This window comes from Rhinolophus sinicus, chromosome 1, assembly GCF_057876585.1.
Source record: "Rhinolophus sinicus isolate RSI-liver-muscle chromosome 1, RSI-T2T, whole genome shotgun sequence".
In the NCBI taxonomy this organism is placed as follows: domain Eukaryota; kingdom Metazoa; phylum Chordata; class Mammalia; order Chiroptera; family Rhinolophidae; genus Rhinolophus; species Rhinolophus sinicus.
The window spans coordinates 9,295,697-9,312,886 of NC_142501.1; the positions used below are offsets into that span (position 1 = coordinate 9,295,697).

A 17,190-nucleotide genomic window follows, 5' to 3' on the forward strand; every position below is an offset into this window, starting at 1 on the left:
GCTAAAATAAAACTAATGAAAACAGCAGCTTACAGGACTCCCAACAATATGTTACACACTTTAAACAAATTCTCACTTAATCCTCATAAGTGTTCTTTGAGGTCAGTGTTATTCCCCATTTTACCAGTGAGAAAGCCGAGACACAGATATTACTAGCCTGACACAGCAGTCTTGACTTCAGAACCTTGGTTCTTAATCATTAGACCCCCCCCCACCCCGCCCCAACTTACTCACCACCCCCTTCACCAAGCAACTCCTAATTCCGGCCAAGACCCGGCTCAAATGCCTTCCCTAGACCCCTAAGCCTCTCTCCATCCTCTAGGATCCCTTGGCGTCACACGTCTTTTTCTTACAGGCAACCTCACTGACCATTTACATTACTCAGTGAGTTCCAAAGACAAAAGTCAGGTCTCTTTTATATTCGTATTCCCAGCACCATACAGTGCCTGATACATGAATCCTTATGTACTAAACAAACTCTTCCAAGTCCACAGGCCCTAGAGTATATCCTGCTCAAACTCAAGTCTACCCAGCGCATTACTGCTTCCAAACACCCCACACGACTAACTCCCACCGCGGCCATCCTCTCAGGAGCAGAAGCAAAGCCCGCGGGCCGGCCTCTCCCACTAGCAGCTGATAGCACTATCTCAGCGGGCAGGCCAGGGAGCTGCTGGCCACGCTCCCCCGATTAAAATGCATCTAAGAAGCACTTTCTCTCCACGAAGACAGACAAAGGGAACATTTGATGTGGGGGTGCCAGATTTAAAAACTTTACATAAAAATAATGTACGTAATACGACAAAACATCAGCCATGGCGATTATTCATAGTTCACAGAGAGCCAACAGGCTGGCAAAAACATAAACCGTATGATTTAGTTCAGTGACCTACTTGCCACTTTTACATAATCACCATGACTATATACCTCATTAAATCGATCAACTTTGCGAGACTGTACAACTGCTTAGCACATAGCGGAGTGGGCTCATTTTTCTTTTTTCTTACATTAGAGTGGTTATCTGTTTACAGTAGATTCAGAGGGAACGAAGTGATTTTTTTTAAATGTGAGTCATTGAAGCCATCAGCACTGCAGTCAGTAAATAAGAATGAAGGTACTTTCAGAACTTGAAGTCAGGTGTATTCTTATGAGTGAGACTAATAAAAACCGGTCAGCACATAGTTAATTGTAATACATGCTAAGAGATGGCCTGTAATTAGGACGTGCTTCCCAAATGCTCAACTGTAGTACCTGGCTGATCTATACTCGCTATGAAATGGTTTCCATAAAGCTACATGCAATTTAATGAGATGCCTCTTATCCTGAGACTGTCCATTCTATTTTTACGTGTGAAAATTTTTTTCTTTGAAGTGACTGTAATAAATGGTGGTGGTGGAGGGGTTTAAATGCATTTACTTGGCAAATTTAAAACTGGTAACTCATGTTGGATCCCAATGTTGCTTTTTCAATCTTACGGTTCCCTGAAACCTAAGTCTGGGAAACACCATGTTAAAAGGATCTGAAGGGGCTGGCCTGGTGGCTCAGGCGGTTAGAGCTCCGTGCTCCTAACTCTGAAGGCTGCCGGTTCGATTCCCACATGGGCCAGTGGGCTCTCAACCACAGGGTTGCCAGTTCAACTCCTCGAGTCCCGCAAGGGATGGTGGGCTGTGCCCCCTGCAACTAAGATTGAACACAGCACCTTGAGCTGAGCTGCCTCCCAGATGGCTCAGTTGGTTGGAGCGCGGGCTCTCAACCACAAGGTTGCCAGTTCAATTCCTCGAGTCCAAGGGATGGTGGGCTCCGCTCCCTGCAACTAAGATTGAACACCGCACCTTGAGGTGAGCTGCCTCCCGGATGGCTCAGTTGGTTGGAGCGCATCCTCTCAACCACAAGGTTGCCGGTTCAATTCCCGCAAGGGATGGTGGGCTGTGTCCCCTGCAACTAGAAACAGCAACTGGACCTGGAGCTGAGCTGCGCCCTCCACAACTAAGACTGTGGGGACAACAACTTGAAGTTGAATGGCACCCTCCACAACTAAGACTGAAAGGACAACAACTTGACTTGGAAAAAAGGCCTGGAAGTACACACTGTTCCCCAATAAAGTCCTGTTCCCCTTCCCCAATAAAAAAGTCTTAAAAAAAAAAAAAAGGGTCTGAAGAGGCTTGGGAAACAGCCAAATCCAGCTTGCTTGACTAGGACGTAGTTTAAGAAAGGAATAATTGAGATGGCAAGCTAACCATGCATTTCGCCAAATTGTGCCTAAAAAACAAAAACCTGGTACATTCATTAAGATTTTATATACACACATCACTTAAGATTTCCAATGCACATTAGCATCTTAAAAACTTTAAGTTCTATAAAGCAAAGGCCAGTTTAATTCAGCTTAATCAGGAAAAGAACCCCCCTTCCTGTTTTTTTTTTTTTTTTTTGCAGGCAAACCTATTAGTACCCCGCCAAACAGCAAGAAATGGGGAACTAAGCAAATGTATTGACATTTGTCTGAAAATAGAATGTGTTAATAGTGGAGACGCACCTTCATGAAACCTGCAAAGAGGTGGGGAAGCGCCCCACCCCTCCACAAAAGACAGGATGGCAGTATTTTCTGTTGCGCTTTTCTGAGAAAGAACATAATCTGGTAAAAGGGTGTTTTCTACTTAAGTTTTTCTAAAATATGGAGGACAAACACGTCCATCCTTCAGTATGGACAGGAGGCCCTAAACAGGCAGGACAACATTCTGTCACCAAAATATCTCCCACATGTTGAAGTAACAAATTAATGTACATTAAAATTGCTTATAAATTTGGTTGGTGTGATAACTGAGTAGACTGACAAATCTGATTTTGAAGACCGGAAAACTGGGAATAATAGCCTGGAACAGGGTTCCCCAAACTTCTTTCAACCCTCAGCGAGACAGCGCTTAGTGGATCCTTACCTAAATTTAATGGGTTGGGATACTCAGCCTTTGTTTTTTGCTTTGTTTGTTTTATAAAATGGACTTTAATTGAATATATCAGAATATATTACACATAGTATTAGAAAGTAAATACTTTTGCTTCAGTGTATACATTCATATATGTACAGGGTCTCAATGTAAATTTCATTTGGTATTATAGAACCAATCAAAAACTTTGAAAGCCACTGTTTTAACCCAATTGTCTAACTTTAACTTATAAAGAGGAACTTCTTCGCATAAAAAGAATGGCAATTATTTTCTGTAAGGAAAGGGGTAGAAACAACGGCAAATCCGAGACTCACTGCTCTGGGCTCCTGGAACAGGGGCGAGGAATCTTCTGCTTTATTAAGGCTTTAAAGGGCATTAAGTAAGCCCACCACTATACAGTCTGGTTTTTACAAAGTCACCAAAACGGGTCACCAAATTGTACCTCTGAAGGAAAACAAAAATGTAAAGCATTTCTATATTGATTAAAATAAAGCAAAACAAATAAACAAAACCCCAGGACTTCACAGAACAGCTGACACCCCAAACTCTTACAGGACACTTCATAGAAAAATCAGCTCCCCTCTATCAGCTAAAATGAAATTGTGCAACCAAAAACCAACACTTACTCTCTAGGGTAAACAAGGTTTGGTTCCAAGCACAATTCAAGATCATTTCTAGTTTTACTGGTTATTACAGGCATACCTCGGAGATACTACGGGTTTCTTTCCAGACCAGTGAGTCTCGCCATAAAGCCAGTCATAATCTTTTTGCTGGTGGAGGGTCTTGCCTTCAATTTGCATAAAAACGCAACATCTGTGAAGCACAATGAAGTTAAGCACAATAAAAGGAGGTATGCCTGTATACTTGGAAGATCTAATGAGTAACTTGACAAAGCAGTCTAAACCAATGAAATGATTAAATAAAATTGTGAACCTACTTTTAATAAACCTCCCATATTTAGTAATTGTTATACTGGCCCAGGATGGCAAGAAATACAAAATGGGTTTAATAGCCTAAGGCCAAGCAGCCTGCATTTCAGAAAAAAGAAGTGAGATACAAGCTCAAAATCTAGTCCTCTGGCTCAGTAGCGTGGGTGAAGGTGTATGAGATTGAAGGCCGGGGGCACCTCCGAATGGAAGCTTCCAAGAATGTTTGAACCCTAATTTCATATCTCCCCATCTGAAGCTCTAACTCTGACTCCACAAGTTCAAAAAGGTCAAAATGGGTCCAGAAGTGCTCTCGCCCCTCCAACCGAATCTATTTTTAATCTAAAGTTAAGTGCACCTAACTTTTCTGAACTATGATACAAACCGGTATGTTTTCACAACTTCTACCAAGGAACCACCCTGCTGACCTCAGACAAAAAAAAACACTTAACTCCTGTTTTAAATTTTGGAATCTGCACACTTTCATAAAAAGTTCGTGTCCTCCTATGCAAAATTAGGATTTAACCCTTCCAATTCTAAAAATACCATTAGCCCTAAGCCAACAGGAATTGTAAGAAATACCAATCCTGTGAAAAGCTTTGAAATGCTTTGGCTATTTTCAAGGTGCACTCTGGATGTAAGGTAACCCATTGTACTTACGTAATCCTGTGCTATCCAATATGGTAGCCATACACGTGGCGAATGTGCACTTGTAAGGAGACTAGTGTGACTGAGAAACTTAATTTTCAGTTCTATTTCAGTTTAATTAATGCAAAATTTTAAATTGATACTTATTTCCATTACTGGAAAACTTTTTATGTTTGGAAAAACTTTGATAGGTGAATGTACTTTTTCAACTGTAAATTTTATGAGCTCTAAATACAGATTGAGCATTTCCAATGAAAATTTCATGTTCAAACTGAAACGTTACATATAAAATATAATACCAGATTTCAAAGACTTAATGAAAAAAAAATCAAACAGCTCATTAATATTTTCAAATTGATCGCATGTTGAATTGACAATAAAATATGTTATTAAAATTAAATTCACCTGTTTCTTTACCTTTTTAATGTGACTCCTGGTAAACGTGTGGCTCCCATGCTTACGTGTGGCGTAACCTAATGATTCCCAAACCTCTCCTACAGGAACACCTCCCAATAGCAGGTTTGGGGACGTTTTCCAGAACCAAATACTGCTCTTCCTGTGCAGCAGCAAACCTGCTGACCACACCTGAGACTGAGAAGTCCTTCCCTCATCTTCAGTAACCATCTCTGACTGTCCTACCCAACCACCTTTCTTTTCATCCTTTCCAAGGTCCTCTTTCTCTTCCTGTCCCGAAGGCCCCGTTCTCAGTTCTCTCTTTCATTCTCTACACTTCTATGATGGCCTCATCCACTCTCTCGGCTTCAGCTATCACTTCTATGTGGATGCCTTCCAATTCTTTATCTCCCCTTCTGACCTCTTTCTCAAGCTTTCGCTCCACAGTGCCAGCTGCTTACTAAACAATTCCATCTAGAAGTCCCACCAACTTAAACTCAGTACATCTGACCTGGAATTCATCATCTTCACTTCTGTTGAAGTTTCCCATCCTTCATCTTAAAAACCTCGAGTGCCTGGTCCCTTTTCTAGCCCACTGCCGTAGTCTTAACCCAGGCCCTTTCATAGTAGTCTTTCTGCCAGTCTCCTAACTGGCCGGCCTGCCTCTAAATTCTTGCCGCAGTCTCCCCCTCCTGTTGCCCACTGCCACATTATGACAATATTCTCAAAACACCACTTGGATCACGTTGCTGTCAGCCTTGTAACAGGTCCCCACTATCTCCCATGACTATCCAAACTACTCGGCAGGTACCCCAGCTCTCTCGGACACATCCAACCTCCCATCGGTCCTCCCTGAACACAACTAATCCTCCAGCCAGAATGTTCGGCCCTCTAGGTCTACTCTTCACAATTCTGCCCCACCTTTACGGCTCAGCTCAAATACAAGGGCCTCACAAAGCCTTCCCTGATCAACCCAGCCAACATTAGTCTTTCTCCTCCCTCCAACTCCTTTGGTATCTCTCATGGCAACCACTGTGATAATGGGAGTATGTGGCCTTATCTTCCTTATAAAATGGTGTCCCCTTAACAGTATCCGATAGGACCTTGAAGTGTACACTGCCATCTTTGGACAATTTACCAAACAAATCAACCTAAAAAGGAAACTCTTGATAAACTTGGCACTACTGATGATTCTCAAATCTTTATCTCCAGCAAGGTCTAATTATTCCAGACCTTCATTTAGATGTCCCCAAATTCAGTAACTCCAAAATTGAGCTCATTATCTCAATCCCATCTACCTCTTGTCTAAATGAACCCTAACTCAGTGAATGGCACCACCATCCACTCACGAGCCCCGGCCAGAGAGAGAGGTGCCATCTTCAATTTCCCCAACCCTCACCTCTCACACTCAATGACCAGATCCTGTGAAATCTTCTACATCAATGTCTCTGGATTTATTCACTTCTTCCCAACTTTGCTGTCAGTCCAGGCCACCATTACTTGGGATTATTACAATACTATCTGGTCTTATACTCCACTCTCCAGCCATTTCCCATAGTGCAACTAGAGTCATCTTTTAAAAATCCATCTTAACAGGTGAAATTCTTGCTGCAAACTCTTCAATTGTTTTCAAAATAAAGACTTCCAAACATGGCTTATCGATTCCTCTGCATCTGGCCCGTGTTTACCTTTTCAGCTTCACGTATTTCCCAGATCCTGTCTTCCCTTACAGACCACGTCACACTCTAACCACGTTCCAGCATTCAACATGCAGTTCTCCAAGTATTCCAATGTCCTCTCTTGCCTCAGGACCCTTGCACAAGCTGGTCCCTCTATTTACGTTGGGTGTCCCTTCTTTATAATCACCCTGAGCACTTGCATTCATATTCCAACTTCAGTGATGGTGCCTGGAGAAAAGCTTCATGCTGCGTCTATGCTAGCACTTACCACGATGTCTGGCATGGACTAGGTACTCAATAATTATTTGTTGAATGAATGAGTAAACACATAATTTTTTCTTAATTCCAAGGTCAATGAACGAAAGCCATTTCTATATCATCTCTAATTTAACAACATTGTATAAAGTGGGCAATTGACCTAAATTTTCATTTTACCTGTCTTCTGAGTGAAACCTATTAATAATTTGGTTACAAAAACAGAATTTACATGTGTAGGCTCAGAATAATCGAAATGAAGGAAAAAACACTATATTTTATGTTCTTTGCCTTGTAAACTCTAAGACCAATTCATGTGAAACTGCTGAGAACCTTTTGATGCAAAACACAGAATGTATGAAAAGCAGCCACGCAAATGTGGATGGATACACCACAGAGGCAGAGCCTGGAGCAAACTGGCGAGCATGAAGAGACAACATCAGACCCTAGGAATGGAGGGACGGAAATGAGAAGAAAAGGCTCAGCCCTGCTCCTGTCCTCGCTCAGACTGAATGCAGCTCAGGGAAGTCAGTGTACACACTTCATGATCCTGGGAGCCAGGAGAAAGAATGGGGTGTCTGTGGGGCCATCGAAGCCTTTCTGGTTTATTCCACTAAGGGAGACAGAGCAAAGGGGAAGGAAACACTTATGAGCAACAAGACTAGGTGCTGGCGCTTCCTCACAGCATTTCCTTTCTGCTTCACAAACAATGTATTCTGCCCATTTTACTGATGAGGAAACAGGGGCTGACGGTCACGTAGCTGGTCCTGGTGACTTTGTAACTCAGCTCTAACACAAATACGTTTTTACTGAGCACTTGCTCCTGCTAAGGCCTGTTCCACATGCTAGGGGTTGAGCAATGAGAAAAACAAAGTCTGATCTCATGAAAGCTTATGGTTTAGCGGTGACTATTACACACAAATAACGTAATTTCAGATGGTGATACAAGTAAGGGGTATTAAAAAGTAAGACTGAGGGATGTGAGAGAGCAACTAGGGAGGCAACTGAGGTTGGGAGGTTCTCAGAGATAATTTAAAAGATAATTTTGAAGAGGAACATTTGTAGGGCTAAAGAAAACGGACAGTGATTATCTTAACAAACATTAAATGGAAGCCTCTAGAACTACTAGAAGCAAATATTACCATTCAATTCCCTGATTATTAGTAAGTGACCATCAAGTGAAATGAACTATCACATCATCCTAGCCATAATCCAAAACTGACGGCAAGTATCTCCCCATATGCACCCAATGGCTGTTTAGGGCGAGGGGCCAACCAAATTAATTCTTGGATCCCCCAACACCTACAACAGCACCTGACACACACCAGGGCACGATAAATGATTTCTGAATGAACAGATGACGGAAGGAAGGAAGAAAGGAGACGTGTTAAAATGTCACTGTCATGAGTTCAATCCCATCTCAGGCCAAGTGGCTTCAACGCACGCTACCCCACTTCCACCACCAGTCGTTATCACAAGAAGCAGGTGAGGGAAGTAGGATTAGTGTAAACCCAGGAACAATACTGGAGTCGGAACAATTAGCGTACGCTGCCCCAGCCAATGGTCAGAAACTCCATCTTTAAATCACAACTTCATTTAAAGAAAATCTAATATCTGAATGATGACGAACAATTAATAAGGGGTAATTCTTTGGCTCCTTTAAATCAGGGTTCTCCTAATGCAAATACTCAGCACACTCCTGTGCCAGGTACTTGTTCTACCGCACACTCAGCACCAAGTTGGGTGAACTCTTTACCCGAGTATCCCTCTTGCTAGATGGTCCTCCTTGAGGGTAGAGACAAAGTACGTTCACCTGCGTTGTCTCAGGGCCTCATCCCATTTAAAACTGCAGAAGGTCCATGATCACACTGAGTTATGAAAACGAAATTTCTCCCAAACTTTTCCGCCGTGGGGCAGCTGGACGGGGTGAAGCCCACCCCCATTACTACCGTTATCTACAGCTCGGTCTGCTCTGCACCACCTGAACGTCTCATCATCGTATGTCACTCTTCCAGTGTCCCTTGTGGAGTTGAAGAGCTGGAAAAGCCTTACAAGTCTCTGCTTGAATTTTAAGAAGTTTATTTTTAAAGGGCTGCCTTAGTGGTGACAGAGAATAACAAATGGCCATTCAAATCCGAACAACAGAACTGAGTTTGCACCATATATCAAAGTGGCCATGCTTCCTTTGGCACCCAGATGGAAGGACTGAAAAAACAGTTTAAAAATAAGTTACCACTTCTGATAGAGATGCCTACCGATTTTTGTGATGTTTCAGTAAAATCTTAATAATGAATCTGTGACATTTCTTCCTGAGACAGAGTAGCGCTGTGAATAATGACATCACAGGAAGACCCAGCAGAAGCAAATATGGAAGGGGGAGGGCGGAACATTAGTAAGGATAATATTCATTTTCTCCAGTAAGAAACTTCCTCCGCATACGCCGTCTCATTTTTAAAAAACCACAACATGCCATTTCTAACATCCCTGGGTTTTGCTCTTCGTAACACCAGCCACATCTCTAGTCTGTAAAAGCTTCATTTTACACTATCGACAGAAAGAAAACTTCACCCAAAGGCATAAATTAGGTACTATCCATCTGCACCTTTGATTTATTACTCACTTTTATTTGCTTCTGAATTACCATAGTTTTGGTGTGCCATAAAGATTGGTTCTGCAGGAACTTAGATCCAAAATGGCAGCTGAGCTTCTGAAACTCACTCAGCCATAACGCTTAACATACGTGAAAACAGGTCTTTTTATCTCACTTTTCAACCTGTCTAGGAGAAAATATTCATAAAAACATTTCAAAGAATTAGATGGCATTCTCTTATGATATTCTCCTTGCCTAGCAGAGCAGGCACCCTGCTTCTGGTTCCTCTGCTCTGCAAACTGAATTAACCTGCTATTCACATGTTGACACAGCCCACAAAAACACACGAGCTAATGGTAAAGCATGGGAAGCCTAGGTTTTTCTCACTCTTCTTCTGTAAGGCCAGCGTAGGAAATGCATGTAAAATAAGTCATCTAATAAGTAAAGCCCCAAATAAGCACTTTCATTTTCAAAAAAAACAGCAGCAAAATCAGAGCTTTAATTTTCCTTAGGGCCACCGCAAAGCAACATTATCTACAGGAATTTCTATGTCTTTTCCTTTACATTCAAGCTGTAAAAAAATTAAGAGACAAATTTGTTCGACCACCTTTCTAGTGTAATGCTCCAGGCCTTCTTACACAAAAGCTGAACTTGTATCACCAAAAAACGTACACTGAATTTAAACCATCACTTCTCTACTTATTTCCATGACTAATATAACATTAATTTTAGAAAAATAATAAAATACTTGCTCTTTAGAGACAGAGCACTTTAATTATCTTTATGTATTCAAATGGAAAGTCTTTTTGTTAAATTAGCGTGAAAGTCCCTTCATCTAAACACAATTGGCCCAAAGAAACAAGCCATTTTCAGCACAAGAGGCCAATCCATTTTAACAGTGAATAAAGCTTTTGAAAGCACTACACACCCTCTTCCAGACTGTCAAATTTTCAAAATGGTCCAGCATTTTTCCCCCATTTTTTTTAACACTTTCAGACCCAGCAAGCATTTTATAATTAGATTAATTAGAAAGGAAACAAAAAACAATGCTCCTTCTGATCAAAATTATTGCATTTATGCTTAATTAGCTTTAATCCAAGTCTACATATTAAATGATGGGAAGATGACAATTCAACTATTTGCATATTTCAAACGTCTTTTTAAACTATACTTTGCAACAGATTTAGAAGAACAGTTTCTTTCTCATGCCAATAAGCCCAGGCATAAATCAGGAGGATACAAATTAAGGGAAAAAAGAAAACAAAACAAGGCCTCTCGGAGCCAGGGTTGTGCCGAGGCGGATGGGGTAATTTGTCCAGGGGTGGGGGCAATTTACCCGCCACATCACAAACTACAATCCTTTCAGCCCACCAGACCGAGAAGCATTACATCACACTCTCACAATGATAGGGGAGGTGGCTCTGAGAAAGCAAGTTTTCAGCTTTCTTCCCTCCCTCTCCCAGCCTTTCTAGAATCCTGCATTAGGAGTAATGGAATTTAACTTCAGCGTACTGCACAGTTTCAGGGCTAACACAGGTACATAACACAGACAACTCCTTAATTTATGTGACTCCGCAGCGACCACTTCACAATGAAAAACGGCCAAAACGGACCACTTCGCACACACACACACACACACACACACACACACACACACATGCTGAATTTGTGCTGAAAAGCCCAGTTCATCTGTATAAAATTAAACAAAAATTGTAAACCCCAAGAAATGGAGGCGACCAATCTCCCGGGAGAAACTGATAAAGAAATAATTCCTAATCGGGGTGAAGAGCTGTTTCTATCTCTAAAACACCATGTTTACAAGACAGTCCTACCATTTGGTTCAAACCAGGATCAAAACAACAGTGCATCTGGCTGCACATTTGAGAACACACACAGAGACCCAGTGCAAACGAGCGCGCGCAGAGAGAAGGGTGAGCCACACTCGCCCTGGAGGTTTTCAAGCAGGGGAATCCACAAACCCCAAACCTCCTGGTGCTCACTCACCCCCCAGCCTGATGTTTAAAATGTATCAGATCTTATTTTAGGTTTTACATCTCTCTAGGAAGGATGGCCTAGCTTTTGTTTTGTTTTGTTTTAAAAAGGCTTTCCCGTGGTAGTGCTTGCTCTCCCAGGTCCTTTGTCGGCCTTAGCAGCCGAAAGAATGCAAACCCATTTATATTTATGCAAATTTTTGCAGCAGATTTAAGGGGGCAGGGAGAGGTCTGTGTTTTTCAAAAACCTCTTTCTAAAACATCAAATTTCCGATTACTCGCAGCTTCATTTATTGGCAAGACAGAAACGATGATGAAAATCTGCAGACAAACTAAAAGTGCAATTAAATCACTTCAAAATTTAAATATTTTACCAAGGCTTTTCCATTTCTAAAATGTCGAACCAAAAGTACATCACGGGTCTGATTTACACAGATTCACGAAATGTCTGAAGCCAGTCTCCATGCTAGACAAATGTCGATTTGCAACACCACTAGTGAAAACAGTTAGACAAGATCCATATAAATCAATTGGTTTTAAAAAATTGAAAATATTTACCAACCTCATAAAGTGCAGCAGTGCTTAAATCCAGCAATTTGAGGCATACAAGGTAGAAATGGAAATGAAAAAAGGTCCAAAAAATGATTTCTTTTTGTCTATCTGTTTTTTTGTATTTTAAATATTCAGAAACCAGCAGAGACTCTGTCGGCCATTTTGGCTTGAACTAACTCTCTCACTCACTCTCCCTCTTGCTCTCTCTCTCCCCCTCTGTCTCTAAAGGAAGCAGCTTTTTGTGACCTTCAAATAGAGGCGGATCATGTGACTTCGGGTAGGTTTGTCAATCAGGAAAGGGGAGGGAGCTGGGGATGAAACTACCTTAAAGGGAAAGCGGCCCTTTTCCACTCACTTTCATTTGTGAAATGCTGTTATCTCATACTCTCCGCCTACACACGCTGAATGTGAAAGTGGCAATAGCATAAGGGTAACAGATGAATAAAATATAAAAACCTTTATTGGTTTATAGAAATATGCTCAGTTGCTAACGATTCTTGCAGATTCTGGAGCTTGGCTTGCTTGCTACAGTTATTCTCTAGATGTTTGGGCAAGCACAAGCTGGCAAACTGTTCTTTAAAAGGGGGCTTAAACAATGCTTTACCCAAACAAGAGACTTCAGTTTTTGAAGATTAAGGTGCAACATAGGGCACAACTGACTCCTAACATGCATGGGAAGACTGAAAGGATATAACTCCCAAGTATCATTTGTTGAACGGCAATTCAGAGAGATTAAGTGACTTATCCCAAATCACACAGCTAGACAGCTGCAGGACAGGGACTGGTCTCCCAACTGAACTCCACATTCATTCTTTGGGGTGTATATGTGTTTGGTACCTCCCCCCCCCCCCCAATAAAAACTCTGCTACAGCACAGCAAGCTGCGTTCCTCTAGGATCTGGCAGATCTGAGTCATCTTGAATCTCCTCCCCCACCTGAGGAAGTTGCTCTGCAGCTGACATGGAGTAAGCACTAAATGAAAAACCTGCCTGGTTTCACCCATCCCTAGATCCCTTCTTCTCGCTATATGCATCTCGATTTCTAAGCACGTAAGAAACCCAGGCTGGGTTTGGTGTCTCTAGCCCTGGGGCTAACACGCTGTGTAACCTTAGTTGGGCAAGTCCTTTCTTTACCTCCCTGGGCCTTGGTCTTCTCATTTGTGGAATGTAAGGATAAAACATCACTAGATGGTATCTTTGGTTCCTTTCAGCTCTAAAACTGCACTTGACTTTTTTTGGCATTTCTGTTGATCTTATCCTTGCCATCTCAAAAGTAAGTCATTACCCCAGGAAAGCTTTCCTCATCCTTCCCAGTCTGGAGCAGCCTTCCTGTTCAACATTCCCATAACAACTTTTACTACTTCGTAGCACTGCTCCTGACAGAACTTATTACTTGTGAAAGAATGTGCTTGCCGCTGGTTTCCCCAGTATGTATAGTATGTATAAGGACAAACACCACATCTTCCTTCACGGCTGTGTGAGGCCCCACACCAAGCCCCACATAGTAGGTAACTAAGTGAATTAAAGAATTACTTGGATCTCCATTCAGAAGTGCTGGGCTGAATGACAGGATACCTGCCACCCACATGCAAGGAATGAAAATTACATACCGTGTTTCCCCGAAAATAAGACCTACCCCGAAAATAAGCCGCAGTTAAGACTGTCAGCCAGACAGATGCATTTAGTACGTTACGACGATGTTCCAGAAGACGATGACATGACTGTATTTGAATAAATGTAGATTGTTGTACATGAAAAAATAAGATACCCCCTGAAAATATGCCCTAATGTGTCTTTTGGAGCAAAACTTAATATAAGCTCAGCTTAAGGTGCCGTGTTCAATCTTAGTTGAAGGGGGCGGAGCCCACCATCCCTTGCAGGACTCAAGGAATTGAACTGGCAACTTGTGGTTGAGAGCCCACTGGCCCATGTGGGAATCAAACCGGCAGCCTTCGGAGTTAGGAGCATGGAGCTCCAACCGCCTGAGCCACCGGGCAGGCCCATCTATTTGTTTTAAGGATTGCTGGAGGAAATAAAGTAACTAAAATGATAGCAAGCGGGCAAAAGTGTCCTGTGACTACCAGACTCCAGCTATCTCTATAAACCAGAACAGGTGGGATTCCACAGTGTGATTCTCCCAAATGAACGAGGCTGACCGAGCGTAATCTGCCATGCCAGGCAGCAGAGAACTGATGGATTCTGTAAGCCGGGCATTCCCTGAAGAGAAACTTATGAACCCTTTCTAAATCCCACATTTGTCATGCTGGCTTCTGGGTCTTCAGACAGTCTCCCCCCGTCACCTTTTCTACTCAGATAGAAGAACAGGAAAGGAGCTGTTTCAGGGCAGGCAGAGGCCAGTGCCTAGACGATCTGGCAGTTTGAGTATTTATGGCGTAAAATGCTTCCACTGTCTCTGCTCAGCCCTGCGTGGAGTAGGAGCCAGGACCTGGACTGACAATTGAGATGTAGGCAAAAGCAGGAAACTCCTAGGATGGAAATTTTGAATACTTGGTCTATTTTTATCCTTCCAATACCTTCCAGATGAGTTACAGAAAGCTTACTTATGTGGAACGTGATCAACATGGTAAAATGCATGAAGACTGTACAGCCGCCTTGTTTTAATTTGTAATGGACATGATCTCTTTATAAAACTAAATTTTGCCAAGTCTCCATTCCCCAATGCAGATTATTGTATGAATGTGTATATGTGTTACCTTGTAAGTGTAACAAGCTGAATGAAAAGTCACGAACCAAACACATTTTAAAACAAAATATAAGTTCTACTTTCAAATAATATGATCGATATTTTATTCCTCAACCTCCAGACTTCTTTTTTTGGTCCAATTGTTCATCTAAAAGAAACAAGTGCAATAAATACACCATTTCCCCTGTATTTCCAGACATTTTGGACGGTGATATAGTTACTGTAATTTTTTCATCTTAACAATTAGACAGCGTTTTTAAATTGTATTATAACAAAGGGACGATACGGAGTAACAAAAAATGAGTTTACTTTTTAAAACAGGCCAGAATTTATACACTCAAAAGTATGTCAAGTTAGTGGAGGCCCTCTGTTTTGAACACCAAGTCAACCTCCTTACGGTTGATGACAAGAAACTAGGGGACTAGGTTGGCCTCTGGTATAATCCACAGATCAGGAAAGCCCCATAAAGTTGTTGGTTGCAGTTGTGTGGTGGTTAAGGATTACGGCCAAGAGTTAGGCCAAGGATGTCATCAAGGAGTACTTCAAATGCAAGAAATGAACCAATAAACCTGGCTTGTTTTTGTTTTTAAAGTGTTATCTTTCAAAGGTCGTATCTTTGGTGACTATATACCACTATTAAAATGTTTTCATTAGGAAACAAGATTGAAAAATAACGAACTGAACATTTAACTCAAAAATCTAGAAAATGAGTAACAAACCCAAAAAAGAAATTAATGATGAAAGCATGAACATAAAGCAATAGTCAAAAAAAAAGAAAAAAAATAGACTGGATCAATAAAACCAAAAACTTTTTTGTTTCTTTTTTGTAAAGAAAATGAAAGTAGATAATCCTTTGGAAAATCTGATCAATTATAAAAAACAGGAGTCACAGATGAATATTAGGACTGAGAAAGAGTACATTATAACTACATATTTGAAGAGAACTTTTTAAATTGTGAAAAAATTACAAATAACTTTACATCAATAAACTTGAAGATTAAATAAAAATGGATGACAGTCACTGAAAATAGAAATAACCAAAATCAACTCAAGAAAAGTTATGAAAATAACAACAAAAACCCATAGCAGAAATCTATAAGATATTCAAAGAACTAGCTACTAAAACTACATGAGGCTCGAATGGTTTTCTCAGTAAATTCTGCCAAACTTCTATCAAACATATAATTTCCATGTTATCGCTACTATTCCTGAACTTAAAAGAGATAAAAGGGAAAGCTTCCTAATTTCTTCTGAGGCTAATATATTCCTAACACTCATCTGGACTAAGATGGTACATAAATAAATAAATAAATAAATAAATAAAACTATAGACCAATCTTCACTTGTGAAGGCAGACAGAAAAGTCCTAAGTAAAATATTTACAAATAGAATTTAGCAGTTTTAAGACAATAATTTATCATGACCATCATAAGGCTTTACACCAAAAATGCAAGGATGGTTAGATTACAAAATCTATTAATGTCACTCTTCCTTTGTTTAGTAAATATGTACTAAATGCTTTCTGGGTCTGACTTTGGCTAGGTGCTGGGGATACAGCAATAAACCTAACAGGAAAGGTTCTTGTCCCCATGGAGCCAACATCCTTATGGGAGAAGGAAATAAAGAGTTTGATGGGATATGGAATAAGTGGGGGCGGCTCACTGTAAGGAAGGTGGTTAGGGAAAGCTTTTCTCAGGAGGGACACATAAGCTGAGTGGAAAAGCAACGGCTTGAGGGTTCAAAGCAAGAGGGTTGCTCAGGAAGCTAGGACATGTGAGCAGAAGAGAGGTATGAGATGAACCTGGGGCAGTAGGAAGAGCTAAATCACACCAAGTCTTGCAAGCCACAGTAAGGATTTTATTTTAAGAACAATGGAAAGTCACAGAAGAATTTTAAGCAGGAGAGTGAACATGTAGGTGAGGCAGGGTGGCCTGGACCAGGTGGAGGAGGCAGAGGTGGAGAAAAGTCCAATAATACATTTGGAAGATAGAAGTGATTCTATCATAACATAACTGGTCATTACTAAGAATGCAATCTGTGACTATGAAATACTGTGTTTCCCCCAAAATAAGACCAGTCTTATATTATTTTTTGCTCCAAAAGACGCATTAGGGTGCATTTTCAGGGGATGTCTTATTTTTTCATGTACAAACAATCCACATTTATTTAAATACAGTCACGTCGTCCTCTTCTGGAACATCGTCATAACATATTAAATGCGTGTCTGTCTGGCTGATGATCTTAACTGGGGCTTATTTTCAGGGTAGGTCTTATTTCTGGGGAAACACGGTATAGTAAGGCCAATCAACTCTTTCAACACTAAGACTCAAACTTGACTCACCATTCACTCATGTAGTCAAAAACTAGTTTTAGATACTGTGCTAGAATGGGGAGGGGGGGCGTACAGAGATGATTGTTAACACCTGGAAGGTCAGAGGCATGTAAATCCATAAATAAAATATAGCATGGTAAGTGCCATAATTAAAGCATAAATAGAGATACAAGATAGTTATAC

General features: G+C 41.1%; 1 protein-coding gene across 11 annotated transcripts in view; it reads right to left on the reverse strand.

Annotated features, from left to right (window-relative positions):
* Nucleotides 1–17,190, reverse strand: part of TNRC6B (trinucleotide repeat containing adaptor 6B) — a 218,339-nt gene that overhangs the window by 104,563 nt on the left and 96,586 nt on the right. For 2 of the 11 annotated variants that reach the window (XM_074326438.2, XM_074326436.2), the window contains exon 1: nt 11,984–12,197. The exons of 6 other annotated variants lie outside the window; for them this stretch is intronic. In XM_074326438.2, coding sequence (XP_074182539.2) covers nt 11,984–11,988 — 5 coding nt within the window. In that variant the 5' untranslated portion in view covers nt 11,989–12,197. Of the gene's footprint in view, nt 1–3,641; nt 3,753–11,983; nt 12,243–17,190 lie in introns of those variants that run through there. 3 more of the 11 variants (XM_074326437.2, XM_074326431.2, XM_019734465.3) reach the window with 3 other exon arrangements.